The sequence below is a fragment of the Furipterus horrens genome, unplaced genomic scaffold (genome assembly GCF_987537825.1).
Source record: "Furipterus horrens unplaced genomic scaffold, mFurHor1.1.pri manual_scaffold_1, whole genome shotgun sequence".
Lineage (NCBI taxonomy): Eukaryota > Metazoa > Chordata > Mammalia > Chiroptera > Furipteridae > Furipterus > Furipterus horrens.
In genome coordinates, this window is record NW_028327171.1 from 152,389,436 (window position 1) to 152,412,090 (window position 22,655).

At 35.7% G+C, this 22,655-nt stretch overlaps 1 protein-coding gene and 1 pseudogene across 1 annotated transcript; both read right to left on the bottom strand.

Annotated features, from left to right (window-relative positions):
• Window positions 1-10,491: 10,491 nt before the first annotated feature.
• LOC150022064 (zinc-regulated GTPase metalloprotein activator 1C pseudogene) lies at window positions 10,492-11,855 on the bottom strand (annotated as a pseudogene).
• A 2,782-nt stretch (window positions 11,856-14,637) lies between these two features.
• On the bottom strand, window positions 14,638-15,883 carry LOC150022065 (monocyte to macrophage differentiation factor). The gene has a single exon (XM_090267534.1). It carries the CDS (start codon window positions 15,687-15,689, stop codon window positions 14,973-14,975), a length of 717 nt encoding a protein of 238 aa, XP_090123660.1. The 5' UTR covers window positions 15,690-15,883; the 3' UTR covers window positions 14,638-14,972.
• Window positions 15,884-22,655: the final 6,772 nt, after the last annotated feature.

Here is a 22,655-nt window from a genome sequence, read left to right on the forward strand (position 1 = left end):
TGTTTGAAAAAACAATGAAAGAAAACTCCCCTAATTTGGTGAAGGAGATAAACATGCAAGTCCGGGAAGCACAGAGAGTCCCAAACAAGATGGATGCAAAGAGACCCATTCCAAGACACATCATAATTGAAGTGCCAGAAGTTAAAGATAAAGAGAGAATATTAAAAGCAGTAAGAGACAAGCAGTTAATTACCTACAAGGGAGTTCCTATAAGACTATCAGCTGATTTCTCAAGAGAAATTTTCTAGGCTAGAAGGGATTGGCAAGAAATATTCAAAGTTAATAAAAGCAGGGACCTACAGACAAGATTGCTCAACACAGCAAAGATATCATTTAAGATCAAAGGGCAGATAAAAAGCTTCCCAGACAAGAAAAAACTAAAGGAGTTCATCATCACCAGGCCATTATTATATGAAATGTCAAAGGGACTTATATAAGAAAAAGAAGAAGATAAACACTATAGACAATAAAATGGCAATAAATACATATTTATCGACAATTAAATCTAAAAAGAAACTAAGCAAACAAGAACAGAGACAAAATAATGGATACAGAGAGCATTTTGATGACTGCCAGTTGGTAGGGGTTATGGGGGAATGGGTGAAGAGGTGAGGGGATTAAGAAGTACAAATAGTTACATAATATCAAGGGGATGTAAATTACAGTGTAGGAAATGGAATAGCCAAAGAACCTGCCCATGACCCACGGACCTGAACAATGGTAGGGGTGTTGGGTGAAGGAGAGCCGAGAGAGAAATTTGAGACAGCTGTAATAGCGTAATCAATAAAATATAACTTAACAAAATTAAATACATAGCAAGCTGTAAAAGTATAACCAATATTTCTTTTAACATGACTGAATATTCATTTACATTTGACCAAGTTTCTCCTAAGATTAAGCAGTCAATTTTATCTATTCCTAAGACTTTTTTTCTGAACAAAAAGGAGTAATAACATTTTCCCCACTCCCATTGTCTTGTCTTGGGCAATGCTTAGACAAAAGCACCTGACTGCTCTGCTCTATTCCTTAACAATTAAAAAATGGTTTGAAAAAAGTATCATTGTAATCAGTGAAATCAATAGAAAATGGACAAATGATGCCCTTCCATATAAAACCTCTTGAAATTTCTCATCAAAATGTCATATCTGGAGCAGCTTGCATGTGACAGAGAGCCCCACCATGAAATGCCAATGTTTATTCATCTGGTGTTCTCCTTCCTTTAAAGGAAGACTCTGGCTTTGTCTTCATGCAGTGAAGAGTGTGCTCTTGTGTTTTCAGAAAGCATTTGACAAAGTTCCACATCACAGATCAAGGTCTTGGTAAAGAGATTGAGGTCTACAAAAGGAGGAAAACTGAATGGACATAAATGTACATAAAATGGATTGAATGTTAGCTAAAGGGCAGACAAGAGTATCGTCATAAATAAAAACTTTTCATGGTGGCTAAGATAACTAAAAAAATGTTATTGGATCAGTGTGAGGATACTACTTACTAACTATTAAGGTGAATTTGGCAATCAAATTGAAAAGAAAGTATCTGGCTAAGTATGATTATATTGGAAGAATGGAGAGTAACACTGAAATTCAATTTCCTGAAGTAGAAAACAACATTTGTGTGATGTGTTTTATAGATAAATACTAATGAACAGGGCTTCGGTTTAAGATGTTAATCTGTATGTGTTTTCTTGTGTATGTGTGTGTATTTAACCTCCTTACAATTGTAAAGAGGAGCAAGAAGGAAAACTGAAAAGGAAAAGGAAAATAGAACATGGTGAGTCCATGAAATGGAAATAGATAGAAGAATCTTTTTCAAGAGAACCAGGCCGTTATGGACTCAGCACTGAATTATCATTGCTTGTGAGCCTCTTTCTCCTCTGACACATCCCTGCACTGGGTTGTCAGATAAAATATAGAATTCCCAGTTAAACTTGATTTCAAATAAACAAATGATAAATACGTAGTATGATTTTGTCCTATGCAATATTTATGGGGCATAGGTATACTAAAATTTATTATTTGATTATTTGAAGTTTAACTTTAATTCAGTACCCTCTTGTTGTTGCTATTGCAATCCTAACCCAGAGACAAGCTGCTGTCCAGCAGTTCTGAACATCTGTAAGCCCTCTGGGAAAGAATGGGGTTACAGGCATATTGCTTGCAAGGAGAACCTTGACTGTGATGAAAATGGAATCAAACAGGAACAATCATTATTATTATTATTAAATTAGGTGTTTGTGTGAATGTCCTTTGAATTTTATCTTCTTTAAAGAATCTCACTTTCTGTTTTAATTTTCCTGCCCCGTTTATAATAAATAGGATATTTTGTAATACAAACATTTTGCCATAGTTAACACCATGATGCATTGTTTAATCTTGAAAATATTTTTGTTTTCCTTTCTTTTAAAGAATAATAATTTTAAACGTATCAGTTTGAATCTAAATTAAGTTTATCAAAGCTTTGGTCAATATAAGATAATAACAAATAGCCACATGATATTGTCAGGACAGAGAAAATTTATTTTCTGTTACTCCAGTAGGGTAGCATTGTATATCTAGATAAGTCCATGACTCTTTTTGACCTCAATTTATTCTGAAATTTAAAAAGAAAGCTTTAAATAAATAAGCAGATTATATTAAAAGTTGTTTTTCTTTTTTTAACTCTTAAGACTTAAAAATTACATGAGGGGTAGCTCTGTACTTTTAAGGATGCAGCTTTCTGCAATTGTGTATCGGCCCCGTATGGGACCATTGTTTTGTTGGTTTTATACTTCAAGTTAAGGTCTAGAAGAACTCTAGCTGTGAAAGCAACATTAAAGGATCCTAAACTGTACCTCATCTGTTAATTTCCCATGCCTGGAGAAGCTAATGTCAACTCATAATATGATACCCTATTTGTACAATCAGTCATGAACCTGGGGAATAAAAAGGACTTTAAAATTACAGAATAAAAAATATAATATTTATATTTTAGATTGAAACTTTAATAAGTTTCATCTTTGATTCTTTTATTCAATCCGTCATCCTCTCATTTATAATTACAGGACCTATGCTACCTGAAATGTATGGCATTGTCCAACTTCAAAATTCAGTTTCAGTGATTGTGCTTCCAACAATATGACTGACTGGCTGTTACAGAAAATTCCCTTGTTATGAAAACAAAATATGTATAAAATATAAGATAAAACCTATCATATGCATAACTGAGCTCCTGAGACAGCAAGATTTATCTCCAGTGGCAGAAATTGGTAGAAAATTGAAAACCAGGACAGAAGTGAATGTAAGATTTAGTTATCCTGATTGTGAGTATGAATAGAGAGATAGGGTGTGGTTGTTGCTAACCTTGGTAACCAAGAATTTGGGGTTTAATGAACATTAAGTGACAAGGTATAAAAGCCTTACTCCATGTTAGCTAAAGAGTTGGAATTAAGACACCTATAGAAAATTAAAATCATCAAAATATTCTCAAAATTGTACACTTTAAAATAAATACTTCCTGGCAAAGAGAGATTGAAAGGAAGTTTACTTATTATTACCTTGACACTTGGTGCAAAATCTATTCTCATTTAGGAATTACATTAATTTAAATATATATATATACACCCATGTACTATACACACACACACACATACATACATATATTATACAGTCCTCTATCAGTATCCATGAGGGATTGGATTAAGACTCACCCCTACCCTCTATTCACCCATCCCCACCCTCCTGATACAAAAATTTATGGATGCGTAAGTCCCTTAAGTCAGCCCTCCAATAAATGGGTTCTGTATCCATGTGTTCCATATGCATGGATGAAATACCCAGAGACACAGAGGGTCAATTGTATATACATTCCCTTATAAAGTAAGGTTCAGATATAATCATGGAAATTCCCACACCTGCAGGGAGGGGCCCATCATAATGACTGTCAGAGGAATCTTATAATTGCTATGGATCAGCAGCTATTATGTGTTCTTTCTTCCTCTCCTTTCCAAATGAGAGTAATTAACTATGGTTATTTTATCTCTACCCTAAAATTGTATATTGGTTTGGTAGAGAAGGGAGAAGGTAAATAATTTGTCTTTCTAGTTTATAGTCCATGAACAATCATGGACTATAGGACCATGAACAATCTCATCCAAACTTGATAAAAAGAACTGCTTATCACCTGAGGTCTTAACTTGATTTAGGATGCATCCCTTGGGAGAGGAGTGTGATCCACATTTGAAAGGAAGAGTTTAATAGATAAGAAGGTAAACTCAGACAGGAGTTACCTACAAGTCCACTAAATGACTTTATTTTCTTTCTGGTCACACAATTTGATAGCATTTTCTAGTCTCACTTGCAATTAGCTATGGCCATATCAGAGCTCTGGTGAAGATATATATCTCAGCATTTAATACAAAGTCTTCAAAACAGTAGGTGCTCAATAAGAAAAATAGTGAACACCCTCCGTTCTTCTCTCATATTTATTTTCTATTTTGCTGCTCAATAACTACTGACTGAGTACTTTACTCTCATTCTTCGGCCTCTTGGGACTCTCCCACTTAAGGCCTGAGCCAAGAATTCTCTCTCCAATAATATCTTATGAGCCACAATATTTCACATATGCTCACTACTATCAGAAGTTAATTTGCCTTCCCTGCATGTCTTCCAAATTTTCCAAAGTGACATCAACTAAACTGTTCAACTATTACAAGGGCATTCTAACTGGTTTCTTTTTGGCTCCAGTGCCCTAACCCAAAAGATGCACCTGATTGTGAGCTCTCACAGAGTGTGAGTTAGGTTAGTAGGGATTTGCCCTTTCTGATTTTTTAAATTTTTTCATAAGAGTTCCCTGTTGCCAGATATTGACAGTAAACCACTTAAGGAAAGATATATAAAAATGTACCAATTTAGCATAGTATTAGCAAGGCCTTGATATCTTAATAGAAACACGACTGCAGTGGAATGTATCTAAAAAACCTCTTTGGAAAGCAAAAAATTGCACAATAGATTATGAGGCCAAGTTTAAATTTTCAATATCTGAGATATCTTGAGAACAACAAACAGTACTGTTTAACTTCCCTTTTTGTGATCCCAATTTATCTGTGAGCAATCAAAAAAGAATTATAAAATGGTAAATATACATGTTCTTTGCAAATAAACAAACATTTTTTAGACATGGCCAGTTGCTTAAATATGCTATCGATCATTGTAATGAAGACCCAGTCTTTTACTAACACACAAAGCACAGTCGCTTTGGCTTATAAATTCAGCTGTGACAGAGCCCATCCCCCTCTCAGTTTTTATGGTCTTCAAAAACCATCTCACTGAACTTTTATGTATATAGACTAATTAAGAGAATATTACATTTGATTTTCCTATTTTTATCAAAAGTGAGTACCTTTAACAAATTCTTTAATTTGTTATGTTTTTGTATCAATGATTAATGTATTGTGACTGGTTCTTATTGCTTGTTAATTGTTTTATACAAGTGAATGCTAATACAAGCAATAAGGTTTTATTAATGTCCCAATCAAATATATTGAAGCCTATATGTGTTAAATACATGAGTGCTAAATAGGTGATATTTTTTAAAAGAACATTAGGTGTTGAACATTGATCCATATTTATTAGTGTCTCTTTCAAAGCTTTTCTGCAAGATGATGAAAAACTGATTATATTTTATCATATAAAATAGTGTATTATTAACATATAGATTTATTCAAAAATATAAATGAAACTATGATCCTTGAATTTACCAACTTGAATATAAGCAGATTCAATCCATATTTATTTCAAAATATATTCTCATTTAATAAATCCTTTAAAATAATGAAGTAAACTTAAAGTAAACTTAAAATTCTCTTCCAGTTTTAAAATAAATTATTTAGAACTAAATAAAACAAAATCAGCTAAAACCTAAAAAGAAGAAAATGTTTATTAATTATGATACCTTAATTCCATCAAAACAATATTTTTTATTACCAAGTATTACCCCCAAATTAGGTTGAGTTCAATCATTAGTTACAAAAACTCAAAAATTACATAACTTTAAAAATGTTTAAGTGAATTAGCTGAGACAGAACAAAATATTGAGGTCAGTGCAAATGTGATCAAATCAAACAGTATTTAATTCTTTCTTTCCTCAAATTTCTAATATCTATTACCTTGAAATCTTACCATAATGTTTTGCCTCCTTAATGTTCAAATTAAGTTGCCATAATAAGTGAATTAAATCTGGTTTTAGACAATCTCTGTAATATCAGTGATTAAGTTAATTTTAACTTATTTTTCTTTTTACATAATATTTTTTGTTTCAAAGTATTTGAAGGTAAATAGCAGCCTGGTCAAAACAAGCTGCAATCATCATAAAATACTAATGGTTCATTACTATAATGAGGAACAAGTAAAAATCAATTGGAAAGAGACAAACCATCAGTGGTAGTTTGAAAACACTGGGTATATATTCTTTGTTTAAAAGTCTTTGACATCCTCCCAGTGAGCTATTAGGTCTATATACCTTTCTTTAAAATCTGAACAGCATTGTGACTGCTTCAACCAATAGGATATGGCTGAATCATGCTGTGTAACTTCCAAATATGTATCTTAAAAGACAATGCATGCTTACCAGAATGCTCACTGTTGGAACTCTGAACCTCTATGTAACTGTCCACCAATTCTGAGGACACACTACTATGAGGAAGTCAGGCTACCTGTGAGACCAAAGTAGGTACTCTGGTCAGCAGTCCTTGTTTTTCGAGTTATTCCCAAACTGGGTGCCAGATATATGAGTGAATGAACGAGTTTGTGTGTGTATTAGTATTGACTGTGTATATTAATACAGGTGTGTTTTAGTTTCTTACGCTGCTGTTATAAATTATCACAAACTTAGTAGCTAGAAACAACTCAAATTTATCTGAGAGTCTGGAAATCGGGTGTCCAAAATGGGTTTCACTGGACTAAAACCAGTGTCAACAGGATTGTGTTTCTTCTCAGATTGAGACTGTAAGGGCTAATCAATTCCCTTGCTTTTTTCAGTTTCCAGAGGGTATCTTCTGTGTCCAAAGCCAACAATGGCCCATGTGTCTTTCTTCCATCACATTACTGACACACACATTTCTACCTCCCTTTTTCATTTTCAAGGGTCTTTGTGATTACATTAGGCCCAGGAGCATAATCCATAAAGATATTCCTACTTCAAACTTCTTTACCTAATTGTATCTTCAAAGTCCCTTCTGCATAAAAAATAACATAGTCACAGGTCCCAAGGATTAGAAGAAGGGCAACTTCAGGCCCCATTGTTTTGCCTACCACAAGGTGATACAGCCAGGACCAGCTTCATAATTTGTAGGATCCAGTGTAAAATGAAATGCAAGATTCTATATTTAAAAATTATTAATACTTTCAATACAGCCACAGAAAGTTATTAAACCAAGCCTGGGCCCTTCTAAGTGCAGAGCCCTCTGTGAGTTCACAGGTTGCACATCCATTCATGAGACTTGCCCTGGTCACAGCTCCCAGGCATGAAATCACTCTCAAGCTTTTAGTACCCATTGCTGAGGTTGCAGACACCATGTAGGATACATATCTTGCTATGCCTTTCCAAATTTCTGACCCCCAGAATGCAGAAACACACAAAAAACAATTCTTTTAAGCTGCTACAGTTTAGTGTAATTTTGTATACAACAATGGTAAATGGAACACCATCCAGTAGAAATAAATTATATGACAAAAAAAAACAAAAAACAAACATACACTTCAGGCAAGTGACTAACAAATAAACAGAAAAATTATTTCAACCTTATTATTAGTCAAGAAAGTGAAGATTAAACAATAATACCAATCTGCCCCTCTCACATGGCCAAGTGGTTGGAAACATGTTATTGAGAGAGTGAAGAAATCTAAGAGTGTTTATAAGTTGATGCAAACATTTTATTTTTTTTCTTTTATTATTTGGTTTTTAAATTACAGTTGTCCTATTTTTCCCCCATTGCTCCCCACTATCCAGCCCACCCTTTCTCCCGCAATCATATCCCTCCCCGTTGTCCATGTCCATGAGTCATCCATACATGTTCCTTCCCTCACTTATCCCCCTTCTCTCCCTCCCCCCTGCCCCCTACTGAATACTATTCTAGTCTTTGCCTATTTAGTCCATTTGTTTGTGTTGTTCTTTAGTTTCCTGTATTAGGTGATATCATATGGTATTTTGTTTTCTTTGCCTGGCTTATTTCACTAAGCATAATTCTCTCTAGTTACATCCATGTTGTTGCAAATGGCAGGAGTTCCTTCTTTCTTGCTACATAGTATTCCATTGTGTAAATGCACCACAGTTTTTTGATCCACTCATCTAGAGATGGGCGTTTAGGCTGTTTCCAGTACTTAGCTATTGTAAATAGGGCTGCTATGAACATAGGGGTGCATAAGTTTTTTGAATTAGGGTTTTAGGATTTGGGGGGTATAATCCTAGCAGTGGAATTGCTGGTTCAAAAGGCAGTTCCATTTTTAGTTTTTTGAGGTAATTCCATACTGTTTTCCATAGTGGCTGCACTAGTCTGCATTCCCAGCCACAGTGCAGTAGGGTTCCCATTTCACGACATCCTCGCCAGCATTTGTTGTTTGTTGATTTGTTGATGATGGCCATTCTGACAGGTGTAAAGTGGTATCTCATTGTGGTTTTTATTTGCATCTCTCTGATGGCCAATGATGTTGAGCATTTTTTCATGTGTCCATGGACTTTCTGTATGTCCTCTTTAGAGAAGTGTTTGTTCTAGTCCTTTGCCCATTTTTTAATTGGGTTGTTTGTTTTCTTGATGTTGAGTCGTATAAGCTCTTTATATATTTTGGAGATCAGTCCCCTGTCTGTGATATCATTGGCAAATATGTTTTCCCATATGGTTGGTTTCCTTTTCATCTTGCTGATGTTTTCTTTTGCTGAGCAGAAACTCTTTAGTTTGCTGTAGTCCCATTTGTTTATTTCTCCCTTTATTTCTTTTGCCTTAGGAGATGTATCTGTGACGATATTGTTACATGGGATATCTGAAATTTTCCTGCCTATGTTCTTCTCTAGTACTTTTATGGTGTCACGTCTTACATTTAAGTCTCTGATTCATCTTGAGTTTATTCTTGTGTGTGGTGTAAGTTGGTGGTCTAGTTTCATTTTTTTGCATGTCCCCATCCAGTTCTCCCAGCACCATTTCTTAAAGAGGCTCTTCTCAGTCCACTTTATTTTCCTTACTCTTTTATCAAGTATTAGTTGACCATAAAGGCCTGGGTTTATTTCTGGGCTTTCAGTTCTGTTCCACTGATCTATATGTCTGTTCTTATGCCACTACCAGACTGTTTTGATCACAGTGGCTTTGTAGTATTGTTTGATGTCTGGTATCGTGATTCTTCCTGCTGTGTTCTTCTGTTTCAAGATTGCTTTTGCTATTCGGGGTCTTTTTTGGTTCCATATGAATTTTTGGAGTATTTGTTCTAGGTCAGTGAATTATGTCATTGGTATTTTAATAGGGATTGCATTGAATCTGTAAATTGTTTTGGATAGTGTGGCCATTTTGATGATGTTGATTCTTCTCATCCAAGAACATGGTATTTGCTTCCATTTATGTGTATCTTCCCTAATTTCTTTCTTCAATGTTGCTTAATTTTCATTGTACAGGTCTTTTATCTCTTTGGTTAAGTTTATTCCTAGGTACTTTATTTTTCTTGTTGCTAAAATAAATGGTATTTTTTTAAGGGACATATATAATTTAATCATTGACATGCCTCCAAACACTGGAACCATTCAAGATACAGGTGTAATTCTTTATTTAAAACTCTAAAAAAAAAAAATTCAAAATACCATTTAGGTAGTTTTCTCTGATATTTAACAACTATTAGTTTGGGAAAGATATTTAAATTCCATCTAATATTATTCTCCTACAATCTGAATATTTTTAATGCTGATCTGCTCTTAGAGGAACAGGAGAAAAGTAAAAATTGTTAAATTATCAAATTATCTGCAGTTACATCTGAAGGTCTGTACCTTGTCACATTTTAGCTTATAATAAAAATTTTAAAAGTTCAAAAATAATCAAGATAAATTTAATACCAGTAGTAAAATCTACTTAAAATTAAAAGTTCTACAATTAGAATCATCTAAATAAGTAACAAAGTGAATGCTAACATTTCATTACACTGACTATCAGTAAGGCTTAGAATTGACTAAAAACAAGAGATGCTTCCAATTAATTTATTTTATTAAGATTTCTTCCATTTATAAGTCTCTAACCACAACAACCCTTTCATTTCATTTGATAAAAATGGTAACGTTATTTGCTTTCATTTTTTTTTGTTAATAATATCTATACAAGAAGCTGAAGTGGAAAATGACAATGTTGAAGTAAATATTACCATCATTATTTTAAATACAGTAAATTCCATGAGTGAGAAGCTCAGCATATGTAAACTTCAAAGCCAATTCTGAAAGACATTTTTTGTGAAATATCTATTTAAAAAAACAGGATATTATATTTTATTGTATAAATAGCAAATGTTTTACAGTACTGATTTACTATATCTTGTGTATTCTATAAAATAAACATAATTTTAACATACACTGTAATTCAAAGACCAGATGCTTGAAATACACCCAAGAGGAAACATAGTCCTAATATTATCATCCAATCCTTTTGATAAGAAGTGCTTCTAATATTACGGACAAACTTGATCTTCTTTAAAATATGTTGTCCTCTGCTTTTCTGTTTCTGTCACAGTAGCTATAAATAGTTGCTTAAGGATATCCTTATCTAAATTTCTGCCAATAAGAATCAATCTATTTGTTCTCTCAGCGTCATCATTCCAGTTCACTGGGGTCTCCTCCAGATCATACAGCTCATAGACACCTTGGACAATCATTTGTTGTGGTTTATCTTTGATGGACACCAGCCCCTTTAGTCATATGACCTCCATGCAGTCACCATCCTTGTTCCTCACATTCCTTTCCCACAGAAGATTCTGAATAAATGTGTTTAGATTTTCTTCCTTTGCATTTCCTGGTACTTCAAATGTGACTGTAATAATACTCTGATCAAGGTGAGGTTGTATTGTTGGCAAATGTTGAAGTTTCTTCTGCAAACTTATTCCAGAGAGACTGTCAAAGGCATGAAGGTCTAACACATTAGAGAGATCAACTCTTGATCTTTGTGTTTCTAAAATTTTTCCCAGGCCATTTATTGATCTAATAGATGTTCTTAGTTTGTTTAAATCCTTTTCTGAAATCAAGTCTGCTTTATTGATGATGATAATATCTGCCAAAGCAACTTGCCTAGAAGCTGCATTTACAAGGCCATCAGGTTTTTCTTCTGTTAAATGCTTTAGTCCATATTTTGAATCCACGAGAGTTATGATACCATCAAGATAAATATCACTCCCTAATTCAGCATCAATCCAAAACATAGAAGCTACAGTACCAGGATCTGCTAACCCTGTGGTCTCTAACAATATGTAATCAAATTTCCCCTTCTTCTGACTCAAATTCTCAATAGCTCTGAGGCCATTGTCCTTTACTGAACAGCAGAGGCAACCGTTTCTAAGTTCCAGCCATTCTTCGTAGAGCTCTCCACCTTGGCTCACAGCTAATGATTTCTCTACTGCACTTCCTTCCCCAAATTCATTTAAAATAACTGCTACTCTTTTACTATGTTGCTCTGTCAAAATATAGTTCAGAAGTGTTGTCTTCCCAGCGCCTAAATACCTGGTGATAATTGTGACTGGGATCTTAGCGCCAAGGCCAGACTTTTCCTCCTCCTCTCTTTGCTTCATTTCAATGGGGACCAATTCAGGACAGTCCTCATCCACATGCTCCTCTTCCTCGTCCACAGTGCCAACAACCTGTGACATGTCCACCAGCACCACACACACCTCTTCCTCAGCTCACATCTCTTCAAGTGGTATTTTCTTTTTTGTCCCTCTCTCTGATATTTTATTGTTGGTGTACAGAAATATCTTAGATTTCTGTATATTTATTTTGTACCCTGCTATTTTGTCAAATTCATTTATTATATCGAGTAGTCTCTTAGTGGAGTTTATAGGGTTTTCTAGGTATACTATCATGTCATCTGGATATAGTGATAGTCTTCTTTCTCAATTTGGATGTCTTTTATTTCTTTGTCTTGTCTGATTGCTGTGGCTAGGACTTCCAACACTATGTTGAATAGAAGTGGAGAAAGTGGACAGCTTTGTCTAGTTCCTGATTTCGGGGGGAATGCTTTCAGTTTTTGTCCATTGAGTATGATGTTGGCTTCATGCTTCTCATATATAGCCTTAATTATGTTAAGGTATGCTCCCTCTATTCCCATTTTGCTGAGTGTTTTCATCATAAATGGGTGTTGTACTTTATCAAATGCTTTTTCTGCACCTATTGATATGATCATGTGATTTTTGTCTTTTATTTTGTTTAGGTGATGTATTACATTTATTGATTTGCAAATATTAAACCATCCTTGCATCCTTGGAATGAATCCCACTTAATCATGGTGTATGATCTTTATAATGTGTTGCTGGATCCTGTCTGCCAATATTTTGTTGAGGATTTTAGCATTTATGTTCATCAGTGATATTGGCCTGTAGTTTTCTTTCTTTGTTGTATCTTGACCTGGTTTTGGGATTAGGGTGATACTGGCATTGTGGTCTGAAAATATGCTTGATATGATTTCAATTTTCTTGAATTTGTTGAGGCTTGTTTTGTGTTCTATTATGTGGTCTATCTTTGAAGATGTCCCATGTGCATTTGAAAATAATGTATATTTTGCTTCTTTGGGGTGAAAAGTTCTATATATATCAGTTGTGCAAACATTTTAGAATGTCAAATTGACATTTAAAATGAGTATTTTTTTTACCCAATACTTCTTCTGCAAGTATTCTCAAACATCTGCTCAAAGTACAAATGTTTTTACTGTAGAATGATTAAAAACCCATCCTGCGCACACACACAAAAAGACAACCTAAGTATATAATAATGAGAGAGAGGATGCCTAAAATACAATATAACCAATAAAGAAAGCTATCTCAGTAAGAAATGATATAGAAGTATGTTTAGATAAAGGGATAAATTAGAAGAATGAAATTTGCACAATAATTCCTGTTTAATTTTCTTTTGTAAAGATATGTATATTTATTTAGGTAGGTGCAGAAAAAATACCTGGAAGTTTATACCACTAAAATGTAATAATTGTTCATTCTGAGGAGTCTGGGAAGTAGAAAAGGGTGGGGTGATCACAGGATTGGTTCTGTGGGACAGTTCTGATTCACTTTTTTTTTTTTTTCCAAGTAACAATTTTATTCTAGTCTACAGCCACAGTTTTTTACATACATTTTAGTGGTTTTGACAGTGTTACTTTAGAGCAGACTTTAAATGAATCCACAGAAGTTAATATATTAAAAATAAAATATATACAATAAAACAACAGGCATCCAGATGTTTGGAATCATGCAGGTAGGGGTGGTCTGGTTGGTGTTATTGCTGAGTACCTTGCCTATTTAAAAATTCACTAGCGAATATTAGTTCTTCTATTCTTCACTCCCATATAATTCACCGAGAGAATTCTAAGCATACACACACAAAATAAACCCTCTTTCTAAAGCCTTATCAGTATAAAACGTCAATGAATAAGCCTAAATGTATCATCAAACCAACAATTCCATTGATTAGACCCACTAGAAAATTGTCAATATCAGCACCTAATGTAAAGGCAAGGTTGTCTCATTTATTAAAACACCAACAGGAGATTAATCAACAGAGCTACTAATGTGTTAATCTTAATATAAGACACTGAGGGAAAACCAAAAAGAATACATTTAAATACCACTCCACTGAGCTAGAATGTAACCCATGGACTACAGACACATGAGCTTCTATCTGTCAAACAATGCTTTAAATAGTTTTCTATCTTAAAAAAAAAAAAAAAGTACATCAGAGGATGCAGAAGAAAGGTAGAAATGTGAATTTATGCATCTAATTCCACAGTTTAAAAATGAATACCAAACTGATCATATAGAGCTAAGTGACAATGACTTAACCGTCAGGCACCAGAGAGGCAATACCACTATTCCCTGTAATTCCTAATGCTCTTCAGGAGTTCCCAGTGGATGGCCACCCCAACAATACGTAACACAGACCGAGCGCTCATCCACTGCTGAGAAAGACCCTGAAGAAAACATGGCAAAGGCGCAGAGAAAAGGCTGAATCTTTTGAAAAAGTTAATGATATCAAAATACTTTTCCATCATTAGTAAACCAAACTAGGTCAAGTATATGGCCCAAAGCAGCATGGAATTCAGAATCAGAGGTTGGCAGAAAAAGTCTGGAAAACTGCAGTTTTTAAAAATTGGCAATTTCTCCATGGCTAATAAAACTATCAGAAGAGGTATAATGTTTGTTCGTTTGTGGAATGTTGACAGCTTGCTGCAAAAATTCACATGAATGAGGAACCGCAGAGATGCAGGTCAATGGAACATTATTAAAAAATTTACAAAAAACTAAAGTTACTATTTAAAAAATAACCATGTTATGCCAAGATGAAACATGGTAAAAGTAGTATAACTTCTGTCCATGACTCTACACAGCTGATGGGAAAGTGATACAATTTTCTCTTAAAAAGGAAGCTTTGCTATTGCACTGACTTTGACAACCTGACCTAGTAATTTAGAAAAATCATGTAGTAAAATCTGTAAAATTAAAATACAAAATTCTGGTTTGTAAACATCAGTTGGCCAAGTCTATCCAGAGTCCTGCATGATAGTGGAATGGAATGAATAATTAATTCACTACCTTATTCATTTGTTCTGGAAAATTCCAGAACACAGCATTTATACTTTCACAGTAATTATATTTGAACTATATAAAGAAAGTCAGTGCAGCTATCTTCTTTTTTTTTCTCCTGTGCAATATTTTGCTCTTACCCCACCCCCAAGTGCCATTATTGAAATAATACTGGTTTGGAGACCTAGTACAGACTGGTCATAAATGTCGCATAAAGTCTGTAGGACTTCGGTAAAGATACTTCCAGATGGCATAGTAATGCACTGCAGCTGCCGTGGCCACAAACAGGTGCCAGATGGCATGGGCAAATGGAATGATGCCATCGCTCTTGAAGAACACAACTCCTAGGCAATAAATTAAGCCCCCACAGGCAAGTTCGTGAAGTCCATCGGTGTTATTCATTGATGTCACCACCAAGGCTGGAGAGAACCCCATTGTGAGATAGAAAAAGAGCTCAACCACCTTATACTTTTCATGGTAGAGAAATACATAAATGGTTCCTCCAGCTGCCATGAGCCAGATAAACCAACGCATATGAGATGCCAGGGGTCCAAGTTCACGGAGATTTAACCATGGCGCGTAAGAAGCAGCAATGAAGAAATAGATAACCATTCGATCACACATGTGGAAACAATGCTCCACTGTCCTTAAGTGGCTCTTCTTCCATGACACAATGTGAAATACTGTGGACACAATGAAGAGGGCACAGAGGCCCATCCCGTAAATCCAGGCTGTTATCTTCTCCCAGCAGTCATCAGACAACCGGTGCAGGAGGGCGCTGCCCACGATGGCCGGGACAATGAGGAATGCATGTGTGTAACAGTTAGCAGCATGTTCATAACAAGTTGGTTTGTAGCGGCCATTGGCTGGGGCCCGGTGGTTCATGAACCGCTGGAATCGATTCTTGAACTGCATTGATCCTCGGCTCCTCCTGGCGGGCCCGGAGCTCCGTCTCGTCAGCGCCGGCGGCCCGGCGCGCGGCCCTCATGGGCTTGGGCTGCTCCAGAGGCCAGCTGGGTGCCTGGCGGACCGCTCTGCAAGGCAGGCCCGGAGTGGGCCAGGCCGGTGGTCGGGATAGGGCCGGGGCCAGACAAGGTGGCTGGGGGCGGGAGGCAGGCCGCTTAAACGGCCGGCACCTCCCGCCTCCCGGCTTCTCCGCCCCTAGCACCCGAGCCTGATTCACTTTTTTTCTTAAACTATATAAATGTTAATTACTTTCGCTCTCAAATCTATTCCAATTTGACTAAGATGATCACCATAGAAATAGGACTCTTGCTTCTTATTTTTGAACTTCTATGTTGTTTGAATTTTCTAAAACTTGCACTTATTATTTTGTCATATACACACACATCTTTCTGAAGGGTATTTTGACGGCATCTCAAATATGTTAAGTGTTTATTCACTTTAATTAAGCTTTTTTTATCTTCCAGAGAAGAAATTTTCAGAGATTTTCATTAAAAAGTTTTTGCAATAAAGAAAAACTGGAAACTAAATTCTGAGCAGTAGGAAAAAGTTAAACAATACACAAATCAGCAGAATACTAAGCAGCAGTTTTTAAAGAATAATTAGGTTGATAGATCAATATATACAGACATGAGACAATAGAGGAAGAGACAGTGAGAGAGAGAGAAAGGGGTAGGAGAGGGGCAAGAGAAACAAAGTAGGAGTGGAGGGTTAGAAGAGGAATAGAAGAGAAAATGATTTTCCCTAAAAATTATTCTGCTGTCTCAGGTTAAGTAAGTTTACTCTATTACAGTGTGCAATTACATGTGTATATTGTCAATGCTACTAGGTTGTAAGACAGGTTTTGCATAGAGGTTAAAACCATATTAAACTGTTTGGGCCTGAATTCAGAATTTCCCTCTTAGCAGCTGTGTGACCACAGGGGTGCAGAGTAGCCTCTGAGTCTATATGAAAAAGAGGCCATAAAATTACCAACTTCATAGGTTATTGTGAAGACTAAATAAAGTAATCATTAGAAAACATTTATAATATTGCATAATAATAAGCCCCAAATAAATTATTTTATTAATATTATTTTTACCAGTTTGCTACTTGATCTTACTTTTTATTTAATGGAAATATTGTAGTTTTTATAACAATAATGATGGTGGTGAATAGTGACAAGTACACAGTGTGCTTTAAAAAAGGATGTTTCTTTTTTAGGATATTAAAAACAAATTTTAAATAATAAAACAAAATATTCCACTCACAATAACAACAAAATATTAACCAAGAATAAGTCTACAACAAAAAAGATAGATTTATGAAGAACAAACCTGGCATATTTCTCAGTAAGAAGATGACATTGATTGATGACCAGTGATCTAGGTTTTTAAAGTAATTCTAATAAAAACCACTAGACTTTTTTAACTTCAATAAATTTATTCTAAATTTCACCTAGAAAAATGTAGAGGCTAGTATCACCAAAAATTCTTAACAATATTGGTTCTGTATTGAGTTATTTGCTGACCCTTAAGAAGTACTAGTTTTTCTATGACTTAAATTTAGGAAATAACAATGCTCATAGGTAATAGCATCACAATTCCCTTTTTTGGTGAGTGTACAAGTCTTAAGTGTATTGTTACAATACTATTGGCATTTGCTATAAGACTACAATAAAGGAAAAGGGAATATAAAGATTCTAGCAGAGTGCTGAACACAACTTCTCTACCTACCTCCTTCCTTAAGAGAGGTATTTCTCCACTTTCCCCACCCACTTAACAAGGAATGTTAAGAACATGAAAAGAAAAAAAAATTACTTTTGGTTATGGTGTCCTTGTATGACTGAACATTTCCAAGCTGAAGAAACATATTCTATTCAAATTTCAGGCTTATTTTCACATCAAAAGGCATTTGTGATTCTAAAGCAAAAATGAAAATTGATAGGACCAGCTTTTGTGTTTTCTTCTACTAGACAGAGAGTTCACACTTGAGGGCACACAAATGTTTTTCTTCCTTCCAAGGATGCCATTTTAGTTCTGAATAAACATAAAGTGAATGTTTTCTGAGTAAAGGAAGACATGGCCTCAGAGCATTCTAATGCTTCTTAGGTTGTTTGTCTTCTAACTGGAAATGGATTTATTATTTTCTGAGGCTCTACTCAACTTATAGTCTAAGTGAGAGGGGGAGAAAGAGAGGGAGAGACACACACAGAGGGAGACAGAGAGGAGGTAGGAGGAGGTTTTGATTAAGGAGAAGATAGAAAATTTGCCTAGGGTGAAAGGTGACAACAAGAAGGAAAATGTCTTAGCTTTTTAGATCTCAATAGCCATCTTTTCTTTTCTACAATATAGAAATCATAAAAGAAATATGTAAAAATTTAAAATGATATAAACAAGTTTTTTTTAATTCAAGAAGCTTGTTCTCTTCAGATAGTCACAAAATTCTACTTAAATATGAATAAATACAAATAGAGAAGAATATTTTACTTCGATTAATTTTCTCCCTCAGTACTCATTCTGTTTATTATTTCTGAATATTGAACTATTTTAACTAACCTGCTTTGAAAAGCCCCTCTCTTGGATTCTGTAACACAAATAAGCTTAACTTGATTTCTTTTTCTCCTGTTATCTTGGAAATGTAACCATTTCCTGAACTTCTTAAGACCCTTTCCTTCTCTTTCACACCCTTCTATTCAGGAAACGTAATTATTTCCTCAATTATCATCAGGCGTAACTCTTAATTTTTCCAACTATTTCCCTTAGCATTTCTATATTTTTTACATTTCAACCATGTTTTCAGTGTCTTAATGAAAAATCAGACTTACACATGGTTTTCTATTTCACTTTAAAATGTATAACTACACATCCTCCTTTGCATTCTTATTGCTACTACCCTGGTTCAAACCCTTTATATTTCCTACCTTGATTGCCAGACTTGATACCGAAAGATCTGATCAGATGACTAGGGAAGTGTAAGAAGGGGCCTTAGGAAGAGGTTGCCCGAGACAATGATAAACTCATTAGGATGGGATTGGCTGAGAAGCTGAATACCTCCAGAGCACCTGGAATTATGGGCCAGAAGATTTGAAGAGAAAAAAGGCAGAGACTAGGGCTCTCTCTTTCTCTTCCTCGAGGATGCCTAGATGATCATGCTGTAACCACCTGTGTTTCCCAAAGGACAGCATTTTAAATGGGAAAAGGAATCCTTGGTGCAGCCTAGAATTGGTCTGGCCTGGTGGAGGGTGGCCGGTTTATTCTTTGGGTGTTCTGGAGAGGACAGGCTCTGAGGCAGAAGCCTACTATGCTTCCAAAAAATTGTGTCATTTTTTAATTTTATGTTGTTTTAATTTATAAACTAATCATATAGAAATAAGGTAATTAAAAACAAGCAAGGGAAATGATAGGGGAATTCAAGAGTTAGAAGATTTTAGCCTTAGTGATTGGCTTAAGTGACTAATGCATGTGGAAAGCTGTTATTCCAAAATTGTGTAGCTTTTGAGTAAAGACTCCTTTCCTTTTTCACCACAACTCTGCCTCTGGTATTGCCTAGAGGATGGTGGCAGGCAGCAGAACTCCACTTGCTATTTGATAACAGAATCACCATTCATGTCTTGTCCTCCACCACTCATTTTTAAGCACCCTGTGCACTGTGGTTAAGTTTATCTATTCAAAGCACTATTAAGATGTTCTCAGCCACGAGAAATTCTAATCTCTAGTTTAAAATCCATTTAAAATGCTACTTTTCCTGTGGCATTTCCTTTATATATACACTACCTGTAACATTTCTCTCCTTTTACACCCCATCAAATATTGTATATGTGTTTTTTTAAGTATATTTTATTGATTATGTTGTTACAGTGGTCCCAATTTTTCCCTTTTCTCCCCTCTGCCCAGTAATCCTCTTCCTTCTAGGAATCCCACCCCTTTAGTTCATGTCCATGGGTTGTGCATGTATGTTTTTCAGCTCACCCTTTCCTATATTATTCTTACCTTCCCCCTGTCTATTTTATCAACCAGTTATGCTTCCTAATCCCTGAACCATTTCCCCATTTCTCCCCCTTCCCCCTCCGAGCTGCTAACCCTCCATATGATCCCCACACCTATGATTCTGTTCCTATTCTGGTTTGCTTAGTTGGATTTTGTTTTTATTTTTTAGATTCAGTTGATATTTGTGAGTTTGTTGTCATTTTAATGTTAATAATTTTGATCTTCTTTTCCTTAAGTAAGTCCCTTTGACATTTCATATAATAATGGCTTGGTGATGATGAACTACTTCAGCTTTACCTTGTCTGTGAAGCACTTCATCTGCCCTTCCATTCTAAATGATAGCTTTCCTGGATAGAGTGATCTTGGTTGTAGGTCCTTGATTTTCATCACATTGAATACTTCTTGCCTGCACAGTTTCTTTTGAGAAATCAGCTGATAGTCTTATAGGCACCACTTTGTAGGTAACTCTCTGCTCTTCTTTTACCGCTTTTAAGACTCTCTTTCTTTATCTGGAACCTTTGACATTTTAATTATAATGTGTCTTGGTGTGGTTCTCTTTGGGTCTAGCTTATTTGGGACTCTCTGTGCTTCCTGGACTTGTATGTCTATTTCCTTTGCCAAATTTGGGAAGTTTTCCTTTATTATCTTTTCACATAAGCTTTCAATTTCTTGCTCTTCCTCTTCTCCTTCTGGCACCCCTATAATTCAGATATTGGCACGTTTAAAGTTGTCCTAGAGATTTCTAAGTCTCTCCTCATTTTTTTCAATTCTTTTTTCCTCATTCTGTACTGGTTGACTGTTTTTTTATTCCCTATGATCCAAATAATTGATTTTAACCCCAGTTTCCTTCCCTTCACCACTGGTTTTGTGTGGATTTTTCTTTGTTTTATTTAGCATAGCCTTCACTTCTTCCCTTATGTGTTTGCCATACTTGAGAATATCTGTCAACCCTATGAGCATCTTTATCACCAGTGTTTTGAGATCTGTCTGTTAGGTGGGCTATCTCCTCATGACATAGTTCTCCCACTGGAACTTTGATCTGTTCCATCTTTTGGGCCATACTTTTCTGTCTTTTCATCTTGACAGGCTCCCATCTTTGTTTGCCTCTGTGTCTTAGGTAGAGCTGTCTTACCTGTTTTATTGTAAGGGGCAGAGCCTTAGGTATTCAGAAGTACCAAGTGACCCATTTCACCTCATTGTGGTGCTGTTTGTGGGGGCTGGGTCTGAGAGGGAACAATGTCACTTGCTCAGCATTTGCTCCTTTCCCAGGCACTTCTCTCACTTCCATATGGAACTAGTGTCCCTCTATCTGTTGCCCTGGCTGTCGTTCCCAAAGTGGATGGGTCTGTGGGTGTTCCAGTACTGTGGGGGCCTTTTAAACAGGCAGACTCTACTGAGAGATTTGCAGTTCTTTCCTCCACCCCAACCCCCACTGCTTTGCACAGTCAGAAGCAATGAGGCTTTATTTTCCCCGGCACTGGGACTGTGGGCTGCGTGGTCTGGTCTCATGCTGGAAATGCTCCCCAGGTGTCCCTCCTGACTTTTTAAAATGTGTGCCCAAGCTTTCTGCTGGACTGCCACTGCCACTGCTGCTGCTTCCATCACTTCCACCGCGCTGCATCCTCTCCACCCCAGCTCTGCCCCTCCTACCTGTCTGGATGAGTATTTCTCCTTTATATCTTTGTTTGTTGAACTTCCATGAAGCTGGATTTTCTGAAACTTCTGGTTGTCTCTAGTTTCGAGGTAGTTGTATTCCTTCTTAATTGTGGAGGGAGATGCAGAGTGTCTGTCTACGCCTCCATCTTGTCCAGAAGTCCATGTGTGTGTTTTTAATGTCATTTGTCTTACTCCTGAAGCTACTTATATGGAAAAGCACATAGAAAGGGAGAAATTCAAAGCATTTCAAAGAGGCTATGTGACAGAAATTAATCTAGGTTTCCCATGATTATGGCATAGTTGGCATTCTTTGTGTAAACTTTTGCCGAGAGTATTAATTTGATGTGTCTATTTTTCAAAATTCTTTTAATTCTGATTCATTGTTTTAAATGATACCCATCAAAGCTGAACTTCCTTGATTATTTAAAAACTCATATTCAGTACGATTTTCACCATCCTATAAAATGCTAATTTGGTACAAAATGATTGTAAGTAGAGTGAAAGAAGGCAAGGAAGTCAAACTGTGTTCCTGTAACAGTTTTGTAAACTTTAACTTAACTTTCTGAATAAAAGTAGTTCACTTTTGCATTACCAGGAACTTGTCCAAAATGAAAACTCATAAGCTTGTGATTCCTAAAGGATACACAAAAGCCTGACTCTAATGATGAAAATTAACCTCCACTCCTGTTTCTTGGCCTATTGTCACTGATGACTTTTTAAGTGATTGCAAATATCACAATTGACCAACTCTCCAAAAAATTTACTGCTGATACCAATGATATATCTAGCTCATTTATATGGATCAGAAATATTAATATTCTTTAAAGTTAATTCTCAACCCTGTAGGTGTAGCATCACTAAAATCTAGCAGTCCAAGAAAATTATATCTTTAAAAATTTTTTTTATGTCATAGAAATACTCTCCTATGACTAGAAATCTGAAGGATGGGTTGTCTGTAAAAAGAGCTTCAAAAAGAGAGTACATTTTGAGTCCATGTGACCATGGTCCCAAGCATGAACTACTTGCCTAATATTATCCCCCTACCTCTTTGTTTTTCCTAAGATGAAAAAAGTATGCTAAATTAACTTAGATATTAAAATTAAATAGTTTAAGAAATATGTCGGTCTGATTGGGGGACAAGGATGTTTGAGTAAAAGGCAGAGATTACTTATAATCAAATATTTTGAATAGAGTGAAAAACAAAAACAAGCAATGCCAAACCCAATGTCTGCATAATAATCATGCTATCTTCCTGCACTTTAGAAAGAGACCGAAGCCTCCTAAGTCACTTAAA